Here is a 25,076-nt window from a genome sequence, read left to right on the forward strand (position 1 = left end):
GTTACTCTTTTCGGTGCCTTTCCAGTTCTACAATATCCTTTTTGACATGTGGTAACCAGAACTGTACATGGTATTTCACATTTCCTTGCACCACAGATTTGTAGAAGAGCTGACAGTTTTATTTTGTGGACCCTTTTGTAATGTTTCTTAACATGGATTTTGCCTTCTTATTTGCTGTCACACACTATATCAGCATTGTCATTGAGCCATCCACCATGATGGCTAGTCCCATCAACATCTGTATATAGTTAAGATAGTCAGAGCACAATATATGCAATTTCTTTGCACTTAGCTTGTTGCATTGAGATAGTTCATTTATTTTTGGTGAAAAGGAAAAAGCACTGTTGGCACAGTGTATTTGCATCTCAACCTTAAAAAAACTAATCTTATTAATCATTTGGCACATTTTTTTATGTTTTCTAGAAATCGTTTTAAACTGTATCACAGATACTTCTTCTAGTTTAGTTCCTGATTACTTTGTCTAAAGGTGAATTATTAATTCAGTTTGTTGTACTGCTCTAAAAAAGAAATTGTGTACAGAAACATTGAATCATAGAACCATAGAATTGAAAGAGACCACAAGGGCCATCCAGTCCAACCCCCTTCTGCCATGCAGGAACTCACAATCAAAGCATCCCTGACAGATGGCCATTCAGCCTCTATTTAAAGACCTCTAAGGAAGGAGACTCCACCACACTCCAAGGGAGTGTGTCCCACTGTCAAACATTGGCTTAGTTAGATGTCCTAACAAATCATACAATAGTTCATCCAGTACAGCTGTGTTTTACACATCATTCTTTCCAATTGCTATTTCTTCATCCACACATGTTCTCCAATTTCCTATCACATTTCCTGGTGACAATATCCATAAGTTGGCATTTACATCAAAATTGATGTTCACCATATTAACAATAATTTGCTTTTATACAAGACTTGAAAATCATGATTTCAACTAGGTTTCCATTCTAGTTTGGAATCAATAAATGGTTTGTAGTAATAATTTGCCCAAGTGGACATAATGAAAACTATGATTATAACAAACCAAGAAAAAGGGAACTTAAGTATATTTCTGCAGACCTTCAAGCACAGCATGACATAGTACATCGCCATATGAAATTATGCTACAGTGAGCCATTTACCACCTCTTACGCCTACTGTAGAGCCACTACTGTCTGAAAGAAATGTATTACAGAAGCATCTGGCTATGATGCTGTAGCCAGATGCAAAGTGATTACATCAACTGCTATGGGTCCTCCAGGGTCCTCCAAAGGTCCCAGTGGCTGATGTAATCACTTCATGTCTGGCTACAGAGACATAGACAGGTACATCGGTGTGTATCCCCCTCCCCTTTACACACGTGTGCTCTCCTCCAGTTAAATTAGAATCGTACTGCTATAATTGTGTAACATGAAAGGGATCCTGGAGTAAGAACCATTAACTAGTATAGCCTTATCTGCCATGGTGTGATCTGCCTTTTGTCTAATGGGCCAATATGAGTTCCTGTTAATCCTGGGTAGGACGCATTTGGCCCACAGACTGGATGAAGCCCTGAAGACTCCCACCACCAGAATTGAAGTGCTTCTGAAAGAAAGTATTCAAGTAAAAACTCCTTTGCAAGTCTATTGAATACTGTTTCCAGTGCTGCCCAACCTGAAACAACCAGCCCTCAGAAGGAAGGAAGGAAGGAAGGAAGGAAGAAGAAAGAAAGAAAGAAAGAAAGAAAGAAAGAAAGAAAGAAAGCCCAAGAAGCAATCATGTATCACTTTTAGTGCCCTAAATGGCAGCTACAGTGGCACCTGCCAGAACTCCAGGGAAAGCAAAAATTGGCCAGTGTTGTCTAGGCTCTGGAGTATAGACACCCTAGTGTTGAATTATGAAGATAATAAAACAGCTACAGTGTGCTTTAGGAATATGAGTAGCACTCCTATGGCGTGGAAGACAAATTTATAAACTTTTATTTGACATGATGTTTAATGGCTGGTAGATCTAAAATACCATTTGAAACAACAATCTGTTCACCTCTAGGAAGCTGTACAGAAGTATTGGGGTTGGAGATGTCTGGTTAACACCCTTTCATTATCTCTCGAAAGATCTGTGTTTCCCCTTCTTTCAAGAAAGAAATGACAGTTTTCTTCTGTGGTGAGAAACCTCATAATTTCTTTTGATGTGTCTTCGTGCCAGCTTAGAGCTCAGGGTCCATTGTTCAACATAGAAGGAGGATCCCTTTAAACGTTCACCCAGTCACCGGGAAGAAAGTTCCCCCTTATCCTTCTGGAGTACTACTTAAATAACCCAATCACTGGATGAGGATGTGTAACAGAGTGGATCTTTGACATAACAGATATCCTCCTCCCAGTGGTATGCCAAGTCTATTTGGGCTTTCTGGAATCGGCTCCTGTTGTTTGTGATTGGGTCACAGAAAAGCAGCACTCACACAGTACGGGTTAGATTTCAAGTCCTATTGTGAAAACTGAATTTTATTGTGAGGTCTTTCACCTTCAACAATTTTAATATACAGCTTGAATCTTCCGTATCTGAAATGCTTGGGACCAGAAGTCTTTTGGATTTTGGAATTATTACTTTGTTGCATTTTGGAATGCTGGTATTTGCATATACATACATAAAACCCACTGGGTCACCTTGGGCAGGTCACACAGTCTCAGCCTCAGAGGATGAAGAAATCCTCTGAAGGAATTTGCCAAGAAAACTTCATTATAGGTTCATTTTAGGGTCGCCATAAGACAGAAATGTCATGAAGGCACAAACAGCAACAAACATAATGAGATATCTTGTCTAATGTTTTGTCTAAACACAAAATTAATTTATGTCTTGTATTACCCTTATACACATAGTGTGAAAGCAATTTTATACATTGTTTTCAATAGTTTTGTGCATGAAACAAAGTCTGTATACACTGAACCATCAGAAGGCAAAGTTGTCACTATCTCAGCCACCCCTGAAAAAGGTTTTGGTTTTTGAAGTATTTCAGATTTTAGAATTCCATATAAGGGAATGTCAACCCGTATTACTAGGCAGTTGGACCCTATTTTTAACTGTGCACCACACTTCTCTTCTATTGCCTCATGTCTTCCCTCCTTTTCATTCCCAGTGTCTTTTGCTGCATTTTAGGCAAGAGCCTTCCACTCACACCTTTGTTTTTCTGGCATATTTTCCTCTGTTTTTCTATACTCTTATTTCCCAGGTCCTTGTTTCAGGGCAGCTGTATATTCCTCTTATATTTAATGAGAGTGTTAAACTGTAGGTGTCTCACCATTCTGAAACCATGCTGACTTCTTTTATTGGATAAATAAGCTGGTCTTTTATTTGTTCTTTGTTGTAGTTGTTTGGATTTATGAAGTCATTATATTTACATAGCAATGAAGGCTAAGGAACACACTCTGACCTTTGATCAGTGCATGGCAAAATGATGCAAAATTTGTGACTAGTTAAAAATCAGTTACATCTAATTTCTTTTTCAGACAACAAAGATTGAATTGTGTTACATAACTACAGTATAATAAAGGATAGGTTTACATCTTTTGTGCACACTATACTTGATCTTAGCCAGAGGGCCGAGAAGCAATTTACTCCCTTTATAGTATAATTGTAATTTTAGTCATGTCCATAGTTACAGGCAGAGGAGGGATACATGGTTCATGTATTAACTTGTATTGCTACTGTTTGCTGTGTTACGTGTTGAGAAGGAAAACTGGTCTTTTACTACAGGCCAGGAGCTTGTAGCATTCAGGGTTTTAAAAATCCAGAAGTAATTATTTTAGTCAATTTTAAGAAATAGATAACTATACTTTTTTTTATTGAAATATTGTAATTACAATGGCAAATAACTACTTTTGGGATGAACTGGAAGTCTAATTTTAACATTTGCCTTTTTAAAGTAACTTTCCAAGTTTATCACATTGATGTGTTTTTGAAGGGGAGGACAAGCTGGTGTGACCATGGATAGGGCCTGTAGCTAAAGCAGGAGATCTTTGTAGGAAAGTCCTTTTACTGTGGAGATTGTCAGATGGTGACAGGGGTGATGCAGATTGCTCTCCCATCCTTATCCCATCCTTATCACGATCGCATGAAAGACTGTCATAAATATTGTACTTATCTGGTCATTATCCTGTCAGCAAAGTGCAATTGTCCTCACTAGTATTAATGGGTTATTCCAATATTAAAAAATGCAGGGAAATGATGGGACGATTCCACCTTATTGATGGGACAATGAAGGGATTCGCGCGTCAGAAAGTCTTTTGTGCAATCGTGGACAATTGCACTTCACGAACAACATACTGTCCAGATCTGATGTCATTTGAAAGTCTCTTGCTAATCGCGCAATGAGGAGGAACAAGGACATCCTTTTGCCCATGTGTTAATCTCCTATGTGTCACCAACTGGTATGGCTTTACAGAATGTCCCTGAACTGTGAAATTGTTCCCAAAAAAGCTGTTTGTTTTGCTGACTGAACAGCATTCTGTAATACTTTGAGTCCTTAGGATTATAGCTACCTTAAGTAACAGTCATTTTATGTAATGTGATTTTCCTGGTTGTCTTGAAAATCAGTTGCTTCAAGGACATGCCCCTCTTTCAGTTTTTATGATAGGTAAATGTAAATTGCAAATAGAATGGCATCTGTAAATACTGAGATGGTTTAATGAATACATACTGTGTACCTTATGGGGCATATTTGTGAAAATTGATAATGCTATCTGTTATCTAGATTTGCAGTAGCAGAATATGCTGGCTGTGCTGGCTGGACTTGCTTTTAAATATTTAAATATTTAAAATGCTTGTATGATGTCTACAGTCAATCATAGAAATAAGAAAATAGCACACAGAATGTAACAAAGAATTTGAATTTTGGTATTTTAAACCAAGCTTTGAGGGAGACTTGGCTGGACAGTCTTATTGACCTGAAGGTCATTTGATGCAGTGAGTGAAGTGTGTGCAGAAAGGATATTAAAAAATAATATAAGACATGATGATCATTTTGTATTCAAGCAAGTCATGGGCTCAATGCATACATCTTGGAGCCAGCATGGTGTAGTAGTCTGAGTGTTAGACGATGGCTCTGGAGAACAGGGTTCAAATCTCAGTTTAGCCATGGAAACCCACTAGGTGGCCTTGGGTAAGTCACACTATCTCAGCCTCAGAGGAAGGCAAAGCAAATCCTCCTCTGAAGAAACTTGCCAAGAAAACCCTGAAGCAGGGTCACCTTAGGATCACCATGAGTCAGAAATTACTTGAAGACACACAACAACTATAGATTGTTAGAGCAAAAAAGGTGTTCAGGCTATAGACCCCCTCTTGCCATCAACCACACACCATAATAAAATATCTTCAGCATTTGTAAAATCAGCTATCTTATCAGCCATCTTATATATTTTAAATATATGAAAGGCAAATAGGCATAAAATCTTGTTGAATTTCTTCACTAACCAAGAGAGGCTCAACAGAAACACTGTGTAACTAAAGAGATTATCGCATGACCATTTTTGCCCTGGCCGTGCACAGGATGGGTTCAGGGCGGAATGGGGAAAAATGGGTGTTATCACACAGTAAATTGCTGCTGCCCTGCTGCCCGACCATCCCCCATCCTGCCAGCTGATTAGGGTGGTATGGAAGCCTTCCATGCCTTCCATCTCATACACAGCCAGGACAAAAATGGCCATGTGATAATCTCCTAATATAACTTTAACTGGAAAATTTTTGTACAACACAGTATTTGGAGTTACATCATATCATCTATGCTCTTGTAATCTAATTTGTTCCAAAACTCAGCACTATGGACAATGGCATCACCGCCTGAGGTGTCACCTGGTGGGGGATAGGGCTTCCAGGGACAGGGCCAAAAGGGTACCGCCCCCTCTCTGCCATGCACCACTCTACATGTGAGTAGAATAGCATGTGGCATGGAGGGGGGCAGGGATGTAGCTAGGATTTTAGGAAGGGGGGTCCAGACTAAGTGCCACCATTATAATGGGGCTTGAGTGCAGCGACACAGCAGCACACACCATTCATTTTTCTAATGGAAGGGGGGGTCCGGACCCCAAGAACCCCCCCTTGGCTACATCCCGGGGGGGGGGGGCTAGAGATGCTTCCCTCCCTGTTGCACACTGTTCTACTCACGTGTAGAGTGGTGCACAGCAGAGAAGGGGGCTGGGCACACTTCCTTGTTGCCACACACCACACCAAGGCAATAGCACCAAAGTGAAGAGGGCACTTGGCTCACTCGATACTGCCGTGTTGTTCTGCTCATGATACACTGTTCAACTGAGGTGACGGCACCAAGGCGGGGGTGACCAAATGTCACCCTTCTTCTGGGGTGTCACCCAATGTGATGTCACTGCGTGCAGATGATAGCAAAGGCAATTTTATATCCAGAAAAGCATTAACTAATTGGGTTTATATTAGAATACTATTTCTGATGTTGTTGTTTTTAACTGCCCTCAAGTTTATCCTGACTTACGGTGACCTAGTAGATGAAACATCTCCAAGACCTTGTGTCCTCCACTACTCTGCTTAGGCCCTGTAACATCTGGTATGTGTGGTCTTCCTACCATTCTGCTTCCTTCTGCCTTCCCTAACATTATTGTGAGTCATGCCTTCTCATGAGGTGGCCAAAGTATCATGGCATCAGTTCATCTTGGCTTCCAGGAAGACTTCAGACTTCATCTGATCAAGAATCCATTTGTTTGTTTTTGAGGCTATCCACAGTATCCTCAGCGCTATTCTCCAATATCACATCTCAAATGAGTTGATTTTCTTTCTGTCAGCTTTTTTCACTGTCCAGTTCTCACATCCAAACATGGTGATAGGGAATATAATGTCTTGGATGATTCTGACTTTAGTGTTCAGTTGTATAGTGGGCCCTTGTTATCGGCTGGGGTTTGATTCCAGGACCCCGTCGTTAACAAAATCAGTGAATGCTCAAGTCCCATTCAATCTAATGGCATAACAAAATGGTGTCTCTTATTTAAAATGGAAAATCAAGATTTGCTATTTGGAATTTATGCTTTTTCTGAATATTTTCAAGCTGTGGATGCTTGAATCTGTGGGTAAAAAATTCGTGGATAAGGATAGCAGACTGTATATCTTTACACTTTAGGATCTTGTCTGGTTCTTCCATGACTGCCCTTCCCATTCCTGGTAATCTTTTTATTTTTTGGCTGCAAGTTCCATTCTTTTCAAGATGTTTGATCCAAGGCATAGAAACTCTTTAACTATTTTGATTTCTTTATTATCTCAGTTGAATTTATGTAGATCCTCCGTGGTCATTATTTTTGTTTTTTTTACCTTCAGCAGCAAGACTGCCTTTGCACTCTCTTCTTTTACCTTCCTTAGTAACTGTTCCAAGTCTATGGTGTTTTCTGCCAGTTGTATGGTGTCACCTGCATATCTTAGATTGTTGATGTGCCTTCCTCCTATTTTCTCCCTTCCTTCTTCTGCGTCTAAACCTGCTCTTCATGTGATATTTTCTGTGTACAGGTTGAGCAGATAGGGTGATAGAATGCAGGCCTGCTTACTCCTTTGACAATTGGGAACCATTCTGTTTCTCCATATTCTGTTCTAACAGTAGCCTCTTGTCCTAAATACAGATTCCTCATCAGGACTATCAAATATAGTGGCATTCCCATGTTTTTAAGAGCATTCCATAGCTTCTTGTGATCTATGCAGTTAAAAGCTTTGCTATAGTCTATAAAGCACATGCTGATTTTCTTCTGGAATTTTTTTGTTCACTCCATTAACCATTGTATGTTTGCATTATGATTCCTAGTGCCTCTTCCTTTTCTGAACCCTGCTTGCAGCTCTGGGAAGTATTTGTGAAGTATCAAATCATTATTTAAGAATAAAGCCTTCATGAATCCTGTAACCTCTTTCTAAATTATCAGAAGTGGAGAGATGTTTTCTGAATCCTCTGAGGCTATGTTTGAGTGGTGAGCACTTCATTTTCATATGTATTGCAAGAGATTATGCTTTCACTTTTTTATCTGACAATGTGAAGTAGGACAAATTTACAACATGCTCTGTTTCAATCTTTCTTCTCTCTCTGTCTGTCTCTGTCACGTGCACATATGCCCAGTAGTAACAACCACTGTTACATTTTAAAAATAAGATTGTACATGAATTCTTTACCCTTTAAAATGTTTTTAATTTGGGCACTGCCCACAGGAAATGCATTAAATCAGCAGTGGCTGGGAGCTTCCTTATCAGTGAGATAGTGAAGCCACACCAGGTTTTACTCAAAATTTTAAAGGAATTAGCAAAGTGCTAAACCTACAGAGGGCAGGGTTCAGCACCCTTAATAGTTTAAAGTGCAGTCTAAAACCTGAAATGGATTTCCTGCCCCACTGATGTGGAAGCAACCAGCCACCGCTGTTCAGTATTAGACCTGGTTCGGTTTCTACCATGAAAAATATCAAAGAAATTCCTTCTGACAGTGCTTCTCATCTCTCCACTGATTTAAACAGCCAGACATTGCCCTATCCCTGGACCCTCTCCCAGCACCACAGTAATAATACTAACTCAGAGCATCATTTTTACCAAAGAGTTGAATCTTTAGGCCTTCCCAGCAGATGCCTAACCAACCTATTTTAGAGACTCCTGATGAAAAACATTGGACAACCACCCTCTCTCTTTATTGTTCCATTGCAGCACTGCTCTTATGAGAAAGAAAGCTTCACCTAATGTTTGTGCTAAAGCATTGACTTTGCAGAAGGGCGTGTATCCAGCATACTAAACTCTTTGGACTTGGCCTCCAAACTTGCATCTAGCTTATATGTTTCACAAGTGTGAGGCAAGCCATCCCAGAATACTGTGAACTGCATTGGAGAGAAGGATCTCAAGGCCCTGATCTCTTGCTAATCTTCATTTGGCCTGATCAGCTGTCACAGCAGGGCTCCCACTAAGTAATGGCCAACCAGGACTCAGCTCAAAAGTGAAAAGATACTTCATATCATGGCACCACCAGAAATACTTTAACATTCAAATCATGCCAAGCAATAAATCGATACAGCTGTTTCATTTATCAGTGGAACAGTCTCTTACTTTTTCTTGGCAAAACTTCAGGAGGAAGCAATGTACTATTTCCCAGAAAGAGAATATAGGTGCCTCTTTAATCATTGACTATACCACACCCTCTGCTTCCAACACTTGGAATAAAATGGGTCAGAGAAAATCCGCTTTCACTATGGAGAACTCTCTATAGAGAATTCTCAATCAGTATAAGAGATTCCCTAATTCTTTTATTTTCACTACATGATTAAATTGCTTCTGATAACATCATATCAACATTGAATATATAGTATTGCTCTTAATACCTTGAGAAGGAAGCAAATCAGCACAATAGTGCAGTAAAGATTACTACCATATCACTCTCAAGATTCCCTATTTCACCTTATTTGAGAAGCTAAGTAGAGTAGAGCATAATTGGTGTTCATATAGAAGACAATCTGCAATACCCAAGGAAATACTCTCCAACATTTCACAGATGTTTTGAAAACCAGGATCCATCCATTCATGCAATGAAACAGTATAGTTAAAAGGGTATGGCCAGAAAACAAGAGGAAGAATACACAAAAGTGTATAGTATTTTCTTCAGATTTATTTTTTTCACAAAATGAAAAGATAAAAAGAACATGTGTGGGTTAAGGCAAAGCATTGTCACTGATTTGTGAATAGCTTGGATTTAGAGGCCAGAACTGTGCATGATGTATGTATGCAGCTGATGCTAAGAATAGATTCCCTACACTTAATCTAACACAATTTATCTATGGTCCAAAACACACTGCAAAAATAATCCAGTTTGAGACCACTTTAACTGTCCTGGCCCAATGCTAGGGAATTCTAGGAACTGTCTTTTTGTGAGTCATTTGGCCTTCTCTGACAGAGAGCTCTGGTGCCACAATAAACTATAATTCCCAGGATTCCCTAGCATTGAGCCAGGGCAGTTAAAGCAGTCTTAAACTGGATTACTTCTGCAGGGTGTTTTGGACCTATGTTAAGATTCCACAATACTGCTGCATTTTACACCATGTTCTAGCAGTCTACAATGCATAACATTAAGTTAGTTTAGCATGTGTATGCTGTATTAGGGATTATAGAATATTTAATTCCTTAAATAAATAAATGCAATACTGTGTGTTTGTATGTATGTTTGCATGTGTACAGCACAATTAAATATATACTATAATATTTATAAACATTATTCTAAAATCAAAATACTAACATCAGACCTGCTCAAAATCATAGCTTAGAAAGGTAGAACGATCCTGATCACTAGTATTGGGGCACTACTGGTTGCAAGTAAGATCTTTACACTGTGCCAGTATCTAGTGCAACAATCAGTTAAAGAGCCCTCTATAGACAAAAATATCCAAGGACCAAAGAGCCCTCTATAGACCAAAAAAAAAAAACCTACCCAAGTGTTAAAATAGTCCTTGGTAATGGTCGGAAAAGGTCGTTGTGGCAAGGAGAAATCCTTTGTGTACACAATCATCCGTATGTAGACAGTGAAGCAATTCCTTATAAAAGTGTTAACCAAAGCAGCAGTGTATGAAATTGATCCAAACTATGTACTCTACCAAACTGGTCAGCTGTGATAATATCTTATGTGGCTCTTTGCTTTTACTCCATCAAAGATTGAAGCAGCATACTGAAGACAACGGCAAGAAAAAATCACCAACTTCCCTCTTCACTGTATCGATTAGCTAACTGCCCCATTTATCAAGGTCATCTGAAGTTCTAATGCTATCTTTTAAAATGTTTACAATCCCTCATCATAGATTGTTTCCCCAACAAAGACATACTGTGTTCTCCACCCATGTCCTTGATTAAAATATTGATTATGCACAACATATCACCATTCAGTGGATGTGAGTTTACCATCACCAACTTTATTTCCTGTTACAAATGTAGACACAGAATGTGCATAGCCTGGAAATACAGATAAAAACATGAAGAAGAAGCCAGTCAGTAGGAAAAACTACTTGCCCCAAAAATAAAATAGCTATGAAATAAAAAACAAAATTTGACTCAAAAAGCACCCAGTGATGCTAAAGCTCTGGTACAACTCAGAATAATTTATTGGCTTCGTGGCTTTATTTTCCAGTACAAAGTGGCTGATCCAGTTTTCCCTTGTCCTAAGGCAACAGTAGCTGCCTGGGAAACTAATTGGGAGAGGTTTTCAAGGAGACTTGCTCAAACAGATTCTTAGTCTGCTTGTATCAAGACCAAAGGAATGTAGACAGTTAGAAACTGAAGCTTCTCTATATTTAGCGTCCAATTATATAGTTTGATTTCTATATTGGCCATCAAGCTGATATCCATGTAAACATTTGCCTCATTGGTTGCTTAACAAATGTGTTTTGCAAACTGTTGGCCTCGCAAAATTCAGTCAGCCAGTCTCCTGATTCATTTCTTGTTCCTAGATGAAATTTTCCTACAATCTTTGATTCTGCTGTTTTTCCTGTTTTTCCATTCTAATCATCTATGATTAACAAGAAGTCCTGTTTTGATGTGAGAACAGTTTCCTCCTGGACTCCAGCACAGAATTGTATTTGTTTTGTTTGTTAAACTTCCTAACTGTCTCTGCAGTTGAAGCATAAACCTGGATTAAGATTATATTAATGGGTTTTCCATGAAGTCTTGTTGACATGATTTGGATTTGTAATTGGTTGACTGGCCGAACCCAAAGGGTTCTCAACAATGGCTCCTTTTCATCCTGGAGAGAGGTGACCAGTGGAGTCCCACAGGGTTCTGTCCTGGGCCCAGTGCTATTTAACATCGTTATCAATGACTTGGATGACAGAATTGGGAGCATACTTATCAAATCTGCAGATGACACCAAATTAGGAGAAGTAGCTAACACCCCAGAGGACAGGAGCAAAATTCAAAATGACCTGAATAGACTAGAAAGCTGGGCCACAGCTAACAAAATGAACTTCAACAGGGAGAAATGTAAGGTACTGCACTTAGGGCGGAAAAACAAAATGCATAGATATAGGATGGGCGACACCTGGCTGAACGAGACTACATGTGAAAGGGATCTGGGAGTCCAAGTAGACCACAAATTGAACATGAGGCAACAGTGTGATGCGGCAGCTAAAAAGGCCAATGCAATTTTAGGCTGCATCAATAAAAGTATAGTGTGTAGATCAAGGGAGGTAATAGTGCCACTCTATTCTGCTCTGGTCAGGCCCCACCGGGAATATTGGGTCCAGTTCTGGGCACCACAATTCAAAAAGGACATTGAGAAACTAGAGTGTGTCCAAAGGAGAGCGACTAAAATGGTGAAGGGTCTGGAAACCATGCCCTATGAAGAAAGACACAGGGAGCTGGGGATGTTTAGTCTGGAGAAGAGAAGATTAAGAGGTGATATGATAGCCCCGCTTAAATATTTGAAGGGATGTCATATTGAGGAAGGAGCAAGCTTGTTTTCTGCCGCTCCAGAGAACAAGACCCGGAACAATGGATGCAAGCTACAGGAAAAGAGATTCCACCTCAACATTAGGAGGAACTTCATGACAGTAAGGGCTGTTCTACAGTGGAACACACTTCCTCAGAGTGTAGTGGAGTCTCCTTCCTTAGAGGTCTTTAAGCAGAGACTGGATGGCCATCTGTCGAGGATGCTTTGATTGAGATTTCCTTCATGGCAGGGGGTTGGACTGGATGGCCCTTATGGTCTCTTCCAACTCTATGATTCTATGATTCACTCAGACTTTATGCTATATCCTTTGACTGCTTTTGTTACATATCTCCTCACTACAAATGCCACCCATTTCTTCTTGGATTGTTTACTGAGCAAAAGACTGTGTAATGATCTGGCTCAAAATGCCCTATTTCTGTCCACTTTTGGTCACTCACCCCAAGTATTGCAATGTTGAGACATTCCATTTCTTATTTTACTATGTCCTGATTCATGCTTCTTACGTTCCATGTTCCTATAATATGTGTTGTGCAGCTTCAGTCTTTCCTTTCATGTTTGAGCACATCGCTGAATGTTCTTTCAGCTTGAGTCTAGTTGTGTCATTAGTGCTACTCATAGTTATCCTCCACTGTACCCAAGTAGTTCTTTGAGTGCCGTCCAACCTGGGATTCTCATCTGACACTGTCTCTTGGTTCCTTTTGGATTGTCTCATCATAAGTTTTTGTGGTGAAATCTTCAAAAGAAAGTTTACCATGCCTCTCGCTGTACAGTACTAACAAAGTGCCACTGCTGTTTTCTCTGAGAGATCCTCCATGAATGTCAACTTCCACTACTGCTGCCCAGTAGCACTTTGGCAAATTTAGTCTGTCTCCTCAAGAAGACATGGGTGACCCTGTCTGACATGAGACATCCTGTCAGCAGCACTGCTTCCATCAGCATAGCCTCTTGCCTCACAGGAGCATGCAATCCCATCACCACAGAAAAGTAGTGCCATAACTATTTTACTTCAGTTAGAATTCAGAAACATAGCCATGTCTGGATTATCAGTATGGAAAGGAATCTTGTATGACCTATCTGAGGAAGTAGGCCAAGTCTACAAAAGCTTATGCTACAACTTTCTCACACAGTTAGTCTCAAAGGTGCTACAAGATCCCTTTGCATACTTATTTCAGTTATTAATGAATAAAATGTAAACAACATTGTGATCCTTACAGGAACAGAAGAATACAGGTGTGATAAATAAACTCAGTGGCTTCAGTCAGGTGGCCAACTAGCCCTATACCCCAAAGGAAAGGAATGCTCTGTGTCTTGATGGGGCTGTCACAGGCAATTCAGCTGTAGTGCCTTTTCTCCTAACAGAAGCAAAAACACCTACACAGAGAAGTGCTGGAAAGATGTGCGAGTAGGAGACTTTGTGCAGCTGCAGTGTAATGAGTTCATCCCTGCCGACATCCTGCTGCTCTATTCCTCTGATCGGAATGGGATCTGTCACTTAGAGACAGCCAATCTTGATGGTGAGACCAATCTGAAACAAAGACAAGTTGTGAAAGGATTCTCCAAGCAGGTACGTGCCTTGAAGCAGCAACATCTGTCCTCTGTTCTTTAAGTATTAAAAGAAATGTTAGGACAGAAATGCAAAACTGCCCAGCTGGAGAGAATTATTCTTTAGTGGCATAACGTGAGTGGGAAATGTGCTTGCACGGTTTACATGTAACTGTTGCCACAATTGCCATATAATTATCTTCAGTTGCGGAATCAAAGGTGACAAAGGGTAGAAAAGTGCTATAGCCATCCCTGGGTTCCTACACGTAAATAGTTCTCAGCAACAGAATATTATTAACAAAATGTTATAGACTAACACACATACGTTTAAAAAGGGAGGGCATGATTCAGATAACAAATAATGGGAGAATAGTCCCTATAATAGTGGTGGCAGAATGAGCAATTTTCCCCAACATTTTGAATAAATATAATTTCAATCGAACAGTGATATCTGTACCACAGTTCTGGTAGCCTCTCCCTCCTCCTTCCCCCATCTCCAGTGGTATCCTTGTAATATGAACAGACCCCTAAGTCACTCTCTCAGTTTCAGTCAGTCCAGAAACACACAAAGAGAGAGGCAGAAAAGAGAGGGGGAGATAGCGCACATGCTCTGGTTCTTCCAGGGGGAGACAGTTCTTTGAACAGGAATAACTTCTCCCCAAACAATGAGATCTCTTGCTCTCACTCTGCTGGTGTCTGTCTACTGCCCATAATTTCCTTCACTGTTTTTCTCTTGCATTCATGAATTAATTTTTATATGTCTTTCTGCCACACCTCCCCCCCCTCTCTCTCTCTCTCTCTCTCTCTCTCTCTCTCGTCTCATATCCTAGCCTTTCACCTGTTCCATAAACCAACTGACAAATTCTGTTTCTGTTGCCCAGGCAACCTGCTGCCCCCCCAACACACATGAACACACACACACACACTCATTGTATCCCCCTAGACATTTCAGATCCTGCTATAATAATAGCAGTGACAGTTGGAATGTTAACAGACATTGGCTTTATATAAAATATAGATATGGTTATGTTGAGCCTAAATGTGGCATGATGTACAAGAATGAGTAAAACTTAATCCAGCTCTTTGACTCTCGTGTGCTATTGTCAGCCATTTTGCATGGCTTGCCAGGTGCTTGACAACCCCTCCTTTATACACTCCTAGAAAAGTGATTTCACTTTAAACCCCAGGCAGGCCCTTCAGAGTAAGGATTCATGCCCAGCGTGCCAAGGTGCCAATTCACACGCTGAGAGAGAGATTCTTTATAGCCCTTTATTAAATCTTGCAAGATTGAGTACACCTGGCTTAGTAGCAAATCCTGTGTCCTCCCCTTACTGGAGAACAGCATTCTTATATAGTTTTACAACTTTATCTATGACACCAGAGCAAACTGTGATTGGAAGACAGCATTTTAATACAATACAGCCTAAGCTTGTGGACACTGCATGGACACTAACTCATGATTGGCTGCTCAAGCTTTGCTTACTACATCACATATGTTTTTCTGCTTATGCATGGCAAAACTGAATTCATCTGTTGTCTATTCACCCCTCAGAAACATGTTATCTGTTGTAGCTGTACTCCCTAAGTTCCAAAGGAAAGGAATGTCAGTTGCTACCTCAAAGCTCAAGGCTTCTGTTTGCTTCTCTAAGTCATACTGTGAGGTTTCAGGCCTGTTTTCTGTCTTTTGGCTATTGGTGACAAAAACAAGTGGTTTTCTGAGCTCCTGATATGACAAGTCAGATAATACATATATATTGGGTTTGGCTTGGTGGGCCACAGAGTCTCCATGACTGACATGAACAATTATCTATGTGAACATCCTGGATGTAGATGTTATAATTTGGGACAGGCAGGTAGCTTAAAGTCTACTGGTGGCTTTGGAGTGAATCTTGTAACCTGAATACAAACATTATACACAGTTAGGGTTGTCAAATGTGGACAGCTCTTGTCCCCTTAATGTTTGTGTAGAAGATGTAATTTCAGTAGTTGTTGCTTGTCATGCAACCAGGTAACAAGCAACACCTGCTGGAATTCCCATTTGTATAGCACCATTAAAGGAACAGGAGCGGTCTTCAGTTTTCATTCTAGAAACTGCCTCTCTCTCTCTCGTTCGCTCTCTCTCTCTCTCTCTCTCACACACACACACACACACACACACACAGAAATACTACGAGCTTATTAAAAGTTCTAGGCCATTAAAGACACTCATAAAATTACTACCATTACTTAATAATATTACTTTTGACCTTATAGATCATGAAAAACTATGGATCGCTCTAGAATAAATGGTTGTACCACAACATTTGATTGTCCTGATTTGTAACCTGTATTACCATTAATACTGAATATAGAGAAATAGAATGGTTTCCAATTGGCAAAGGGGCCAGGCAAGGCTGCCCTATCTGTTTAACTTGTACACTGAACATATCATACATAAAGCAGGATTAGACACAGAGAAAGGAGGCATGAAAACTGGAGGAAAGAACATCAAGTATTTAAGATATGGAGATGACACCATACTACTAGCAGAAAATAGCTAAGACATGGAACTATTACTGAAGAAAGTCAAGGAAAAAGTGGAAAGGCAGGTCTACAGCTGAACCTTAAAAAAAATAACAACCAGAGATAGCCTATATAACTTTAAAGGCCTATATAACTTCTGATTGTGGTGGAGTTTCCCCACTGTGACAAACAGCAGACCAAACAGTCGCATTCCCCCTTACCTGCCACTACTGATATCTCTGAAGACCCCAGTTGTAGCCTGTAATGTCAGAAGGCAGTGGCTATGTAGGTGAAGCCAGGCATCTTGTTTACATTCTTACGGGCAGTGGCAGGGGCAGCGATGGGCAAGGCAATGACGACTATGGCTGCTCCATTCTGCAGTGGCAGACAGGTGTCTGAACACCCACCCATACCCTGCCATCCCAGGTAATTGCCAGATCCATGTGAAGGATACCACAAAGTTGGCCTCTGGTATTCTGCCTGTGTATTCAGAGCCTAAGGTATACCTGTATATAGCAACAATTCAGTTATAAATCTGACTTAGTTTACTAACTAACAAGACAGTCCTGTGGCTCATGCACCATTGTTGATTTAAGCTCTTTAACACTTAAATCAGTGCAAGTGATTGTCCATTTATTTTTATTTATTTATTTTGCTGCCAAAATTGATACCTCTCCAAAATAGCAGCAGCCAGTTTCAGAATGGCAGCATCAGATTGCTATGGTCCCGCACCCATCGGGGTTCAACTGGAGGTGGAGCAGCCAGCAGCTGCTCCAAATTGCCGGTCTGCATGACTCCTATATTAGCAAGCTGTTGAATCCATTTGAGGTCTGGAATTTTAAAAGCTAGCCAAGGGTTTGAATTTATTTGAGACTAAATCTGTATATCCCCCAGCTAAATATATAGTTGTATCAAGACATAATAATAGTTACAGTAGATTCGCTGAAATGAACAATTCTAATGTGACCATTCTTAGTATAAATTAAGATCTAACTGTGAAAGTATGTGTACATATATATTGTGTATTATAAATGAGTGCAAAATTAGGATACATTCAAATTCAAAAGTCTGACAACAAATGTTGGGCGGACTAAATTTTAGCTTGATGGCATTTTATGATAAATTTATATGCTTGATATTACTTTCTTTCTATACATATTACCCTTTATAGAAAAACAGTACATTGACATCCTACCATCTTCAGAGGATAAATCTTCTGTTTACATGGCAGTTTTAACATTAGAATCTCACACTACCGAGTGATTTCTCAGACATTAGTGCCGAAGTCAGATGAAGGCAAAACAGGTTAAATCAGCTACAGCATCAGAAGGATGGTAAATCTATTCCATTTCTAAAGGAATTAAATATTTCCTGGTCGCAGTGTTGCTGATTTAGCCTATTTTGCCCTTATCTGAGTATGTTGTCATCTTGCTGTGAGCCACAGTTTAAATAGATGCAGTGTTAAATTGTTAGTTACTTTTGTCTCTTCCCTTGACCTGGGCTTTTTGCTCTGTCGGGTATATGAGTCTGTTCTTCAGAATAGAGCTCCCCCTGTAAAATTTAGCAGCTAAATACAAACACTTTATGTAGACAATAAGACTGCTGTGTTTCTTGTATTTTTCTTTTTTCTGTTACTGAATTGTTCATAGTCTTCTATTGTCCAACAATTTTTCTAATCTAATTTAATATCATTCCTTTAATTATGATGTTATTATAACCTACAATTAAACTAATTCTTGAACAAATCTGATTTGAGCACTTTTTAAAAATGCTGCTGAACCCAATCTAAAACTCCATCACAGTCAATTTCTCACCACACAATAAAAGCAACATTTTCACCAGAAAATAATGAAAAAGTAATGTGGTACAACAGATTAACAGTATCCTTTAAAGCTTCCCCTATGTTTTTGTTCCTTTTTACATTTTTATTTTGGTTTAATTTTTACAGTGCCACAAGACCTTTGATTATTATTTTTCCCCACACAACAAACTAACAGGCTACATCTCTGGAAATTCTTAAATGGGGTTGTTTAATGCACTGGTTTGGTTAAGTCATCACTGCCTCCAAATGAATGAATTAAGTAAATTTTAAATCCATTACAGCCATATATTTAAAAGACAAGGGGATGATCTAACCAGATTTTTTTCTGATTTTGACAAGTTCATTTGATGTTAAAAATTCACTCTGGTTTTTGTGTTATTTCTTGCAGAACACTGAATTTGAGCCAGAATGTTTCCAAAATATAATTGTTTGTGAAAAGCCCAACAATGACCTCACTAGATTTAAAGGTTATATGTAAGTCATGATTATTTCTCAGTCAACATGGTTATCATATTCAGATATTTATCATCCAAGGCAAGGTCAATCAACTATGTAAATTGTAATATCTTATTTTTATGTACCCTCTAGGTTGGATGGGAGGCCAACTGTAGTCCTCCCCATGTTGGATTTTGCCCCACCCTTACCACCATGACAAGTGTCAAGTTGCAGTCCAACATCTGGAAGACCACAGTGCCCAATTTATGTTAGGTCCAGGAAGGAACATAGCAACAACTTGTTCAGGCACCAGTTGAATATGTGGGGACTAAAACTATGCAGAGGGATGGATGTTTGATCTCCAATGGCCCTGCATGCAGAGCTTCTCTTTAAAGATATTTTCATATTTAACACAAAATCTTGGAGATGGTATTTAAGTACTTTGAAGTAAATGAACTCAGAAACCTCTCTGCAATCAGGAGCGCTGCCACATCAGTGTTCTTCATCACGCAGAAGCATACAAGTTCATTCAGCTGAACATACCTAGAAACCCTCTTCAGACATTTATGCTGAATTTGCAAAGTTCTGAACTTGCACAGTCATGGCTCATGGGGGCAGGACATGAGTGCATTTGTCCCTCTGCATGTGTTTAACCCTCATATATTCAGACAAATGCCTGATTGTGCTGATATTTTTAAATAGTATTCAAACTGCTTCAGCTTCTAATATGTCTCTGAATAAGAAAGCAGGGATTCAGAACTTTTTCTGAAGGCAAGTAAGTGAGTCCCATTTCAGATTGTGTGCCTGATCAGTAATTCACTCTCACTTCTGTAAATCCTACTTTTGTTGTACCATTAGCTCTGACAGGAGGGATGACCAACACACAGCACATGGGCTACATTAAACTTCCCAGTCATTGGAGCTTATTGCACAGCCCCTTGGGATGCTCCTGGCGCAGAACGAAAGGGGGCAGGATGGGAACAGAATGGGGCTATCACCCATTTTATCACATGCCGGAATGTCGCTGACACCACCGGAAGTTCCCATTCCATTCCCAATCCATCCCAGAGGAGTCAGTTTTCAGGAACACTTCTGAAGAGTTCCTGAAAATCACCCTCTCTGAGACGGATAGCTGGACTTCATTTACTCCACTGAGTTCAGTGAGTGATAGTAAGTGCTGCAGAGAGTAGGGTAGAAAAAGAAAAATAGAGCTTGGAATACATTTGGACTACAGCTCCCACAATCCCCCTTCTAGCTATAGGACTTGTAGACAAAACTGATCTCAGCTTGTCTTCTTCACTCTATCTTCCTCATAAACTACACCAAGCTACCTCCCCCTCCCCTTCTGCTTCCCTTGTGTGATAGTTTCTATTTTACTTTGGGAAATTTGAATCCAGTCATTGCAAAAAGAACAACAACACACAATCTCAACACCTCATTGGCAAGACAGCTTTACCTTCACTAGTGTGTGGAAATCCACACCCTCTTGCACCCCTGCAGCTTTATTACTATGATGCCTTAAAGCACTGATGTTTGGATGGATGAGCTTCAAAAGAAATTTCCTACCATTGATTGGGATGGCTGCTCGCTGGCCATTGTGAGAGATGAGACACTGTAATTATCTCACACCTTTCATGAGGGGAGAAAAGTAATTTTATTGCCCACCATTTTTCAGACACAAGAAGAATTATTCTGTTATATTACAACACTAGGAACCAGTGTGTAGCCTGGGAAGATGGCCTCAGATAACATCCCTCCACGCCTGCAATGAAGATCCACTGTCTTCTGGCTTTGGTTTTGAAATCATAAAATGGGTTGCACCTGCATTGTAGAAATAATGCAGTTTGACACCACTTTAACTGACATGGATCAATGCTATACAATTCTGGGATATATCATTTTCTCCCTGCCAGAGAGCTCTAGTACCCCCCACCCACCAAACTACAAATCCCAGAATTCCACTGCTTTAAGCTGTGAAAGTTGAAGTGGTGTCAAACTGCTTTATTTCTGCAGTGCAGATGCAGCCATAGTTGTGATGCCATTGCATGCTTTTGTGCTTTTGAGATGTCAAAGTGGAACCCATTCCATGAGCATGGCCTTTGTAATATCATCTAGAGGAGTAAGAGAAAAAGAAACTCTCTTGCGCACTTTTGCAGGGTGGAGGCAAGATATACATTCTGTAAGTAAATATAAATGAAGTGCAATCCAAACAAAATGTTGTTCTTCCTTGTAGGGAGCAGGCTGATCTCACACGGATTGGTTTTGATATTGAAAGTCTTCTTCTTCGTGGATGTACAATAAGGAACACCAAAGTTGCAGTAGGAATTGTTATCTATGCAGGTGATTAATGATTTGCTTTTGCTTTTTGTGCTGTTAATTATTGCATTTAGATTACTGTATATATACATACAGTAATCTTTAGATATATATATGTATGTATGTATATTCCTAGAAATACACTTGTCCCTCCATATTCTCTAGGGTTAGGGGGCACAAGACCCCGTGAATATGGAAAAACTGCAAATAACAAAAACACCATGTTTTTACCTGAAAGGACACCTCTCTAGGAATCTCTAGGTCCTCCAGTGCAACTCTGTGGTCAATATCCAACAGACACTGACCATAGAACTGCACTGGAGGAGCCACAAATGCCTACTAGGGTATTCTCTCTAGGAATCTCTAGGTTTTTCAGTGCAACTTTTAGTTAAAGTTGATCACAGAGTTGCACTGGAGGACCTAGATATTCCTAGAGAGAGCATATTAATCAAATCCGTGAATAATCAAATCCGCAAATATCAAAGACGCAAATATGGAGGGATGAGTGTATACTGTATTTATATAAGCCTAGAAATTTTAGTCAAAACATTGATCCAAAAAACTTGGGTCAGCTTATCCAGAGGTCAGTATACGTACTGTACTTTACACCTCATCAAACAAAGAAGCCACCTCCTTCTCTGAGTAGAGTGTCAGTCTGTCCCAGGATCACCTAAAAGAAGCACCAACCCCCTTCTACTCTCTGTGCCACAGTATCGTTTCTGACCTTTTTGAATGCCTGGGCAAGAAAATGGCAGCAATGGCAGCTCTTTGGCACTTCCCCTAAATAGAGTGCTGAGGAATCGGGTATTAAAGGATGTGAATAAGATACCTGTGTATGTTTGTCAGCTTTTCTGGGTTAAAATTAGGCAAAGTTATGACACTACAGTTAAAGGCTATAAACTGCTAATGTTGTCACCATTTTGCTTTGCTTTGCCTTGTCATCCTTTCTGACACATGTGTGTTTTCTTAGTCCCTCCTGCATCTCGTCTCCTTCCCCGACACATTGCAGAAACACCATTTACCATAGTTCCCTCCTCATCCATCCAGGCTTTAGGGTGAGCACAAACAGTTATGCCTGCCAGAATTTTGTAAGTTCTTTGACATTGTTTCCCTTTCCTTCATCCTTTACATCCCTTGTTACAGGCATCTAAGTTTTACCCTCAATGTGGGTCATATCAAGATCCATAATTTTGGCCTCAAAACCTGTCCTTGACTTATACATGGGGCTGATTTACAGTCGAGTATATACAGTAAATATGCAGCCTGTCTCTTTGTCCCAGTAGCCCTTAGTGCAAACTAAAAAATAAATCCATCTCACAGAGTTCCATATAATGAAGCCTGCTTAGCACCTCTTGCATTTGATCTTAAGAATGTTACAAACTGCACTTGGAAGTGTTCTTCCATTGTGCTATGTTTGTCCTCTTTGCTCCCAATCCCTAAATCTTTAATATCCAACCTGAAGAATAATTCTGAGAACTCAAAAATGAGTTTGCTAAATTATGTCATTTTATTTTAGTTATCTTATATAATAATAAGAGAGACTATTGTCTGTTTCCACCATTGCTCAAAAAATCATGGAACTGAGACATCTGAAACAGCTTACGTGACAGAAATCTCACGTTTATTTTTAAATACATGTAATTCATTTTAGTCTCTTAGATTATATAAACTCCCGTATCATGTTTTTTCCCAGATGGCAGGTTTTCCTAACCTTCCCTAAGCACAAAAGACAAAGATGGAGGCAGACCTAAGATACTCATTTTTCCACAGAACTTGTAAGCAGCCCAGCATAGTGCTTCCCAATGCAGATTTTTCTAAACTCTTCTAACTGTTAAAGAAAGAAAGAAAGAAAGAAAGAAAGAAAGAAAGAAAGAAAGAAAGTTAGTTAGTTAGTTCAGAGGAGAGGAGAGGAGAGTGTATGTGTATGTGTATGTGTGTCATGCAGCCCATAGACTGCATGTCGTCTACTCCCTTCTGATCTAAATAAGCTAATGGGAACAGGCTACTTCTGGTTTGCACTGTGTCAAACAGTATAATTGTCTCATTGCTCATCATTGTATCATTTCCATAAATGACTCCCATAAAGCTACGTTGTCAAACCAGAATAGGCAACCTTTATTAGAAACTAGCTTCACAAGGTTTAGCATTTAAAAACTCATCTACCCAGCACTCTTTCTGGTTTCTTCTGCTCTACTCTTCTTTTCTCCCCCTTACTCTCTCTCTCTCCCTCTCCTCCACTTAATTTTCATTCATCCTTTCTTCTCATTCTTCTTCTTCTGCTTACTAACAGGATGCTTCCCCTTGTTGTCTTTTAACAGTTTCTCTTCTCTCCTCCCCTCTCCTCTCCTCGCCTCTAGATGAGGCAGTGCCAAAGGAGCTCTGAAAAGCCACAGCACCAGCAGCTATGGTGCCCTTTCCACTGTGCAGAAAAGAGCTGCTTTTTGCAGCTCATTTTTGTGCCACAGAAAGGCAGGATCGGGGCCGCAGCGTGTGGTTGCTGTGGCCCCACTCTGGTGCTAAAAGGGGTGGGTGCATCCTTTAGGGACAGTCTGTACAGCCCCTGAAAGCCTTAAATGGCATGGGATGTCAATACTTTAAGGAGCACATTTCCCAATATATACCTGCATGGGAATAGAGGTCTCCAAAAGGGGCCCTCCTCTGTGTTTTACAAATGGGGTTATAATGAAATGAAAAGACATGGGAGATAGTTTTCTTAGTTGTAGCACCTCTACTGTGGAATGCCCTCTCCTTGGAGATATGACTGCTGCAAACATTGGTTTCTTTCTAGCACCATGCCAAATGTCATTATTATTAGTAATAGTAGTAGTAGTAGTAGTAGTAATATTTCTGTCTTGCCCTTTTCCCAGTTTGGGACTCAAAGTAGCTTACAACAAATTAAAACTCACATAATTAAAAATGCTCAAGTTTCAAAAGTTAAAGATTAACCAGTAAAAAAATTAAAACCAAATTAATACACACACACCAAGAGAACAATTAGCAAAATCTAGCACATTATTTTCTTTTTATTAAAGCCTTTGGGTGGGGATGGGGGTCACATTTATTTCAAAGTATACGTGCACATGGTTTTAAACTGTGGTAGATAAAAAGTGGTTTTATCGGTTCCTATGTTTAATATGTTTTATCTTGTTTAAATCAGTTGTGGTTTTAATCTGGAAGTGTATAAAATTGTTTACATTATATGCCACCCTGAGATCCCATGATAAAGGATAGAATAGAAGTGTTTTAATAAATACAATAAAATGGTGACTGTGGCTAGTTTACCTTTAAATTAAGGCACATAATTAAGCCTGCACCTTGTTTTCCATCTGAATAGCATTCTCAAATGTCTCCTGGCTGTTCCTGCTGCAAATCTCAATGGCAGCCCCATGCTCAAGTACAACACCCAGTGGATTGAGGTGGTGCTGCGCTCTCAGCCCTCCACCAAAAATTGCCCACTCCTGTTTTAGGGAATCATAGCTTTGTATTTTCTGGGCTTTATTGTTTTCCTATTATCTTCTTACATAAATCATTCTAGGCATTTTTATTAAAGGATGGTATAAAAATATATGAAATAAGTATTAGGGTAGCACATAATCAAGAACTGTCAGAAAGAGACAGAAGAAAGGTGGACACAATCTGTTCCCTTTAGCAGTCCAGTCTGGCTGATGGGTATATCACCTACAGATACTATTTTATAGAGAAATGAATACATAAAAAAGAAGTTTTTTTACTTATGCATTTGTGTATAAGAAAACACAGTGACATAATACTAAACACACTAAGAATAAACATAATAAAAGACTTCCAGTCTTTTAGACTTCTGAAGCAGTGGCTAACTTAACCCTCCACACTTCCTCTTTGCTTATATAGCAAAGCATTTTAAAAAGAAAAAAAATCCACCTTAGCTTTTCTAATTCATAAATTATGAATTTAGCTTTAAACTAACACACAAGTCTTATCTACAACATCAATTACTAAAGCCTATTACCACTGTATCCTCCTCTCTCTGATATATGTATTATATAAATA

The 25,076-nt window shown here is 39.6% G+C and overlaps 1 protein-coding gene across 3 annotated transcripts in view; it reads left to right on the top strand.

Annotated features, from left to right (window-relative positions):
- The window catches only part of ATP10B (ATPase phospholipid transporting 10B (putative)), an 83,523-nt gene that overhangs the window by 8,151 nt on the left and 50,296 nt on the right, over positions 1-25,076 (top strand). For all 3 annotated transcript variants that reach the window (XM_089505759.1, XM_089505699.1, XM_089505669.1), the window contains 3 exons: positions 13,790-13,994; positions 18,685-18,770; positions 20,965-21,071. In XM_089505759.1, coding sequence (XP_089361885.1) covers positions 13,790-13,994; positions 18,685-18,770; positions 20,965-21,071 — 398 coding nt within the window. The remainder of the gene's footprint in view (positions 1-13,789; positions 13,995-18,684; positions 18,771-20,964; positions 21,072-25,076) is intronic.

This window comes from Sceloporus occidentalis, unplaced genomic scaffold, assembly GCF_023333645.1.
Source record: "Sceloporus occidentalis isolate IW3139 unplaced genomic scaffold, rSceOcc1.0.p SCAF_1, whole genome shotgun sequence".
NCBI classification, from domain to species: domain Eukaryota; kingdom Metazoa; phylum Chordata; class Lepidosauria; order Squamata; family Phrynosomatidae; genus Sceloporus; species Sceloporus occidentalis.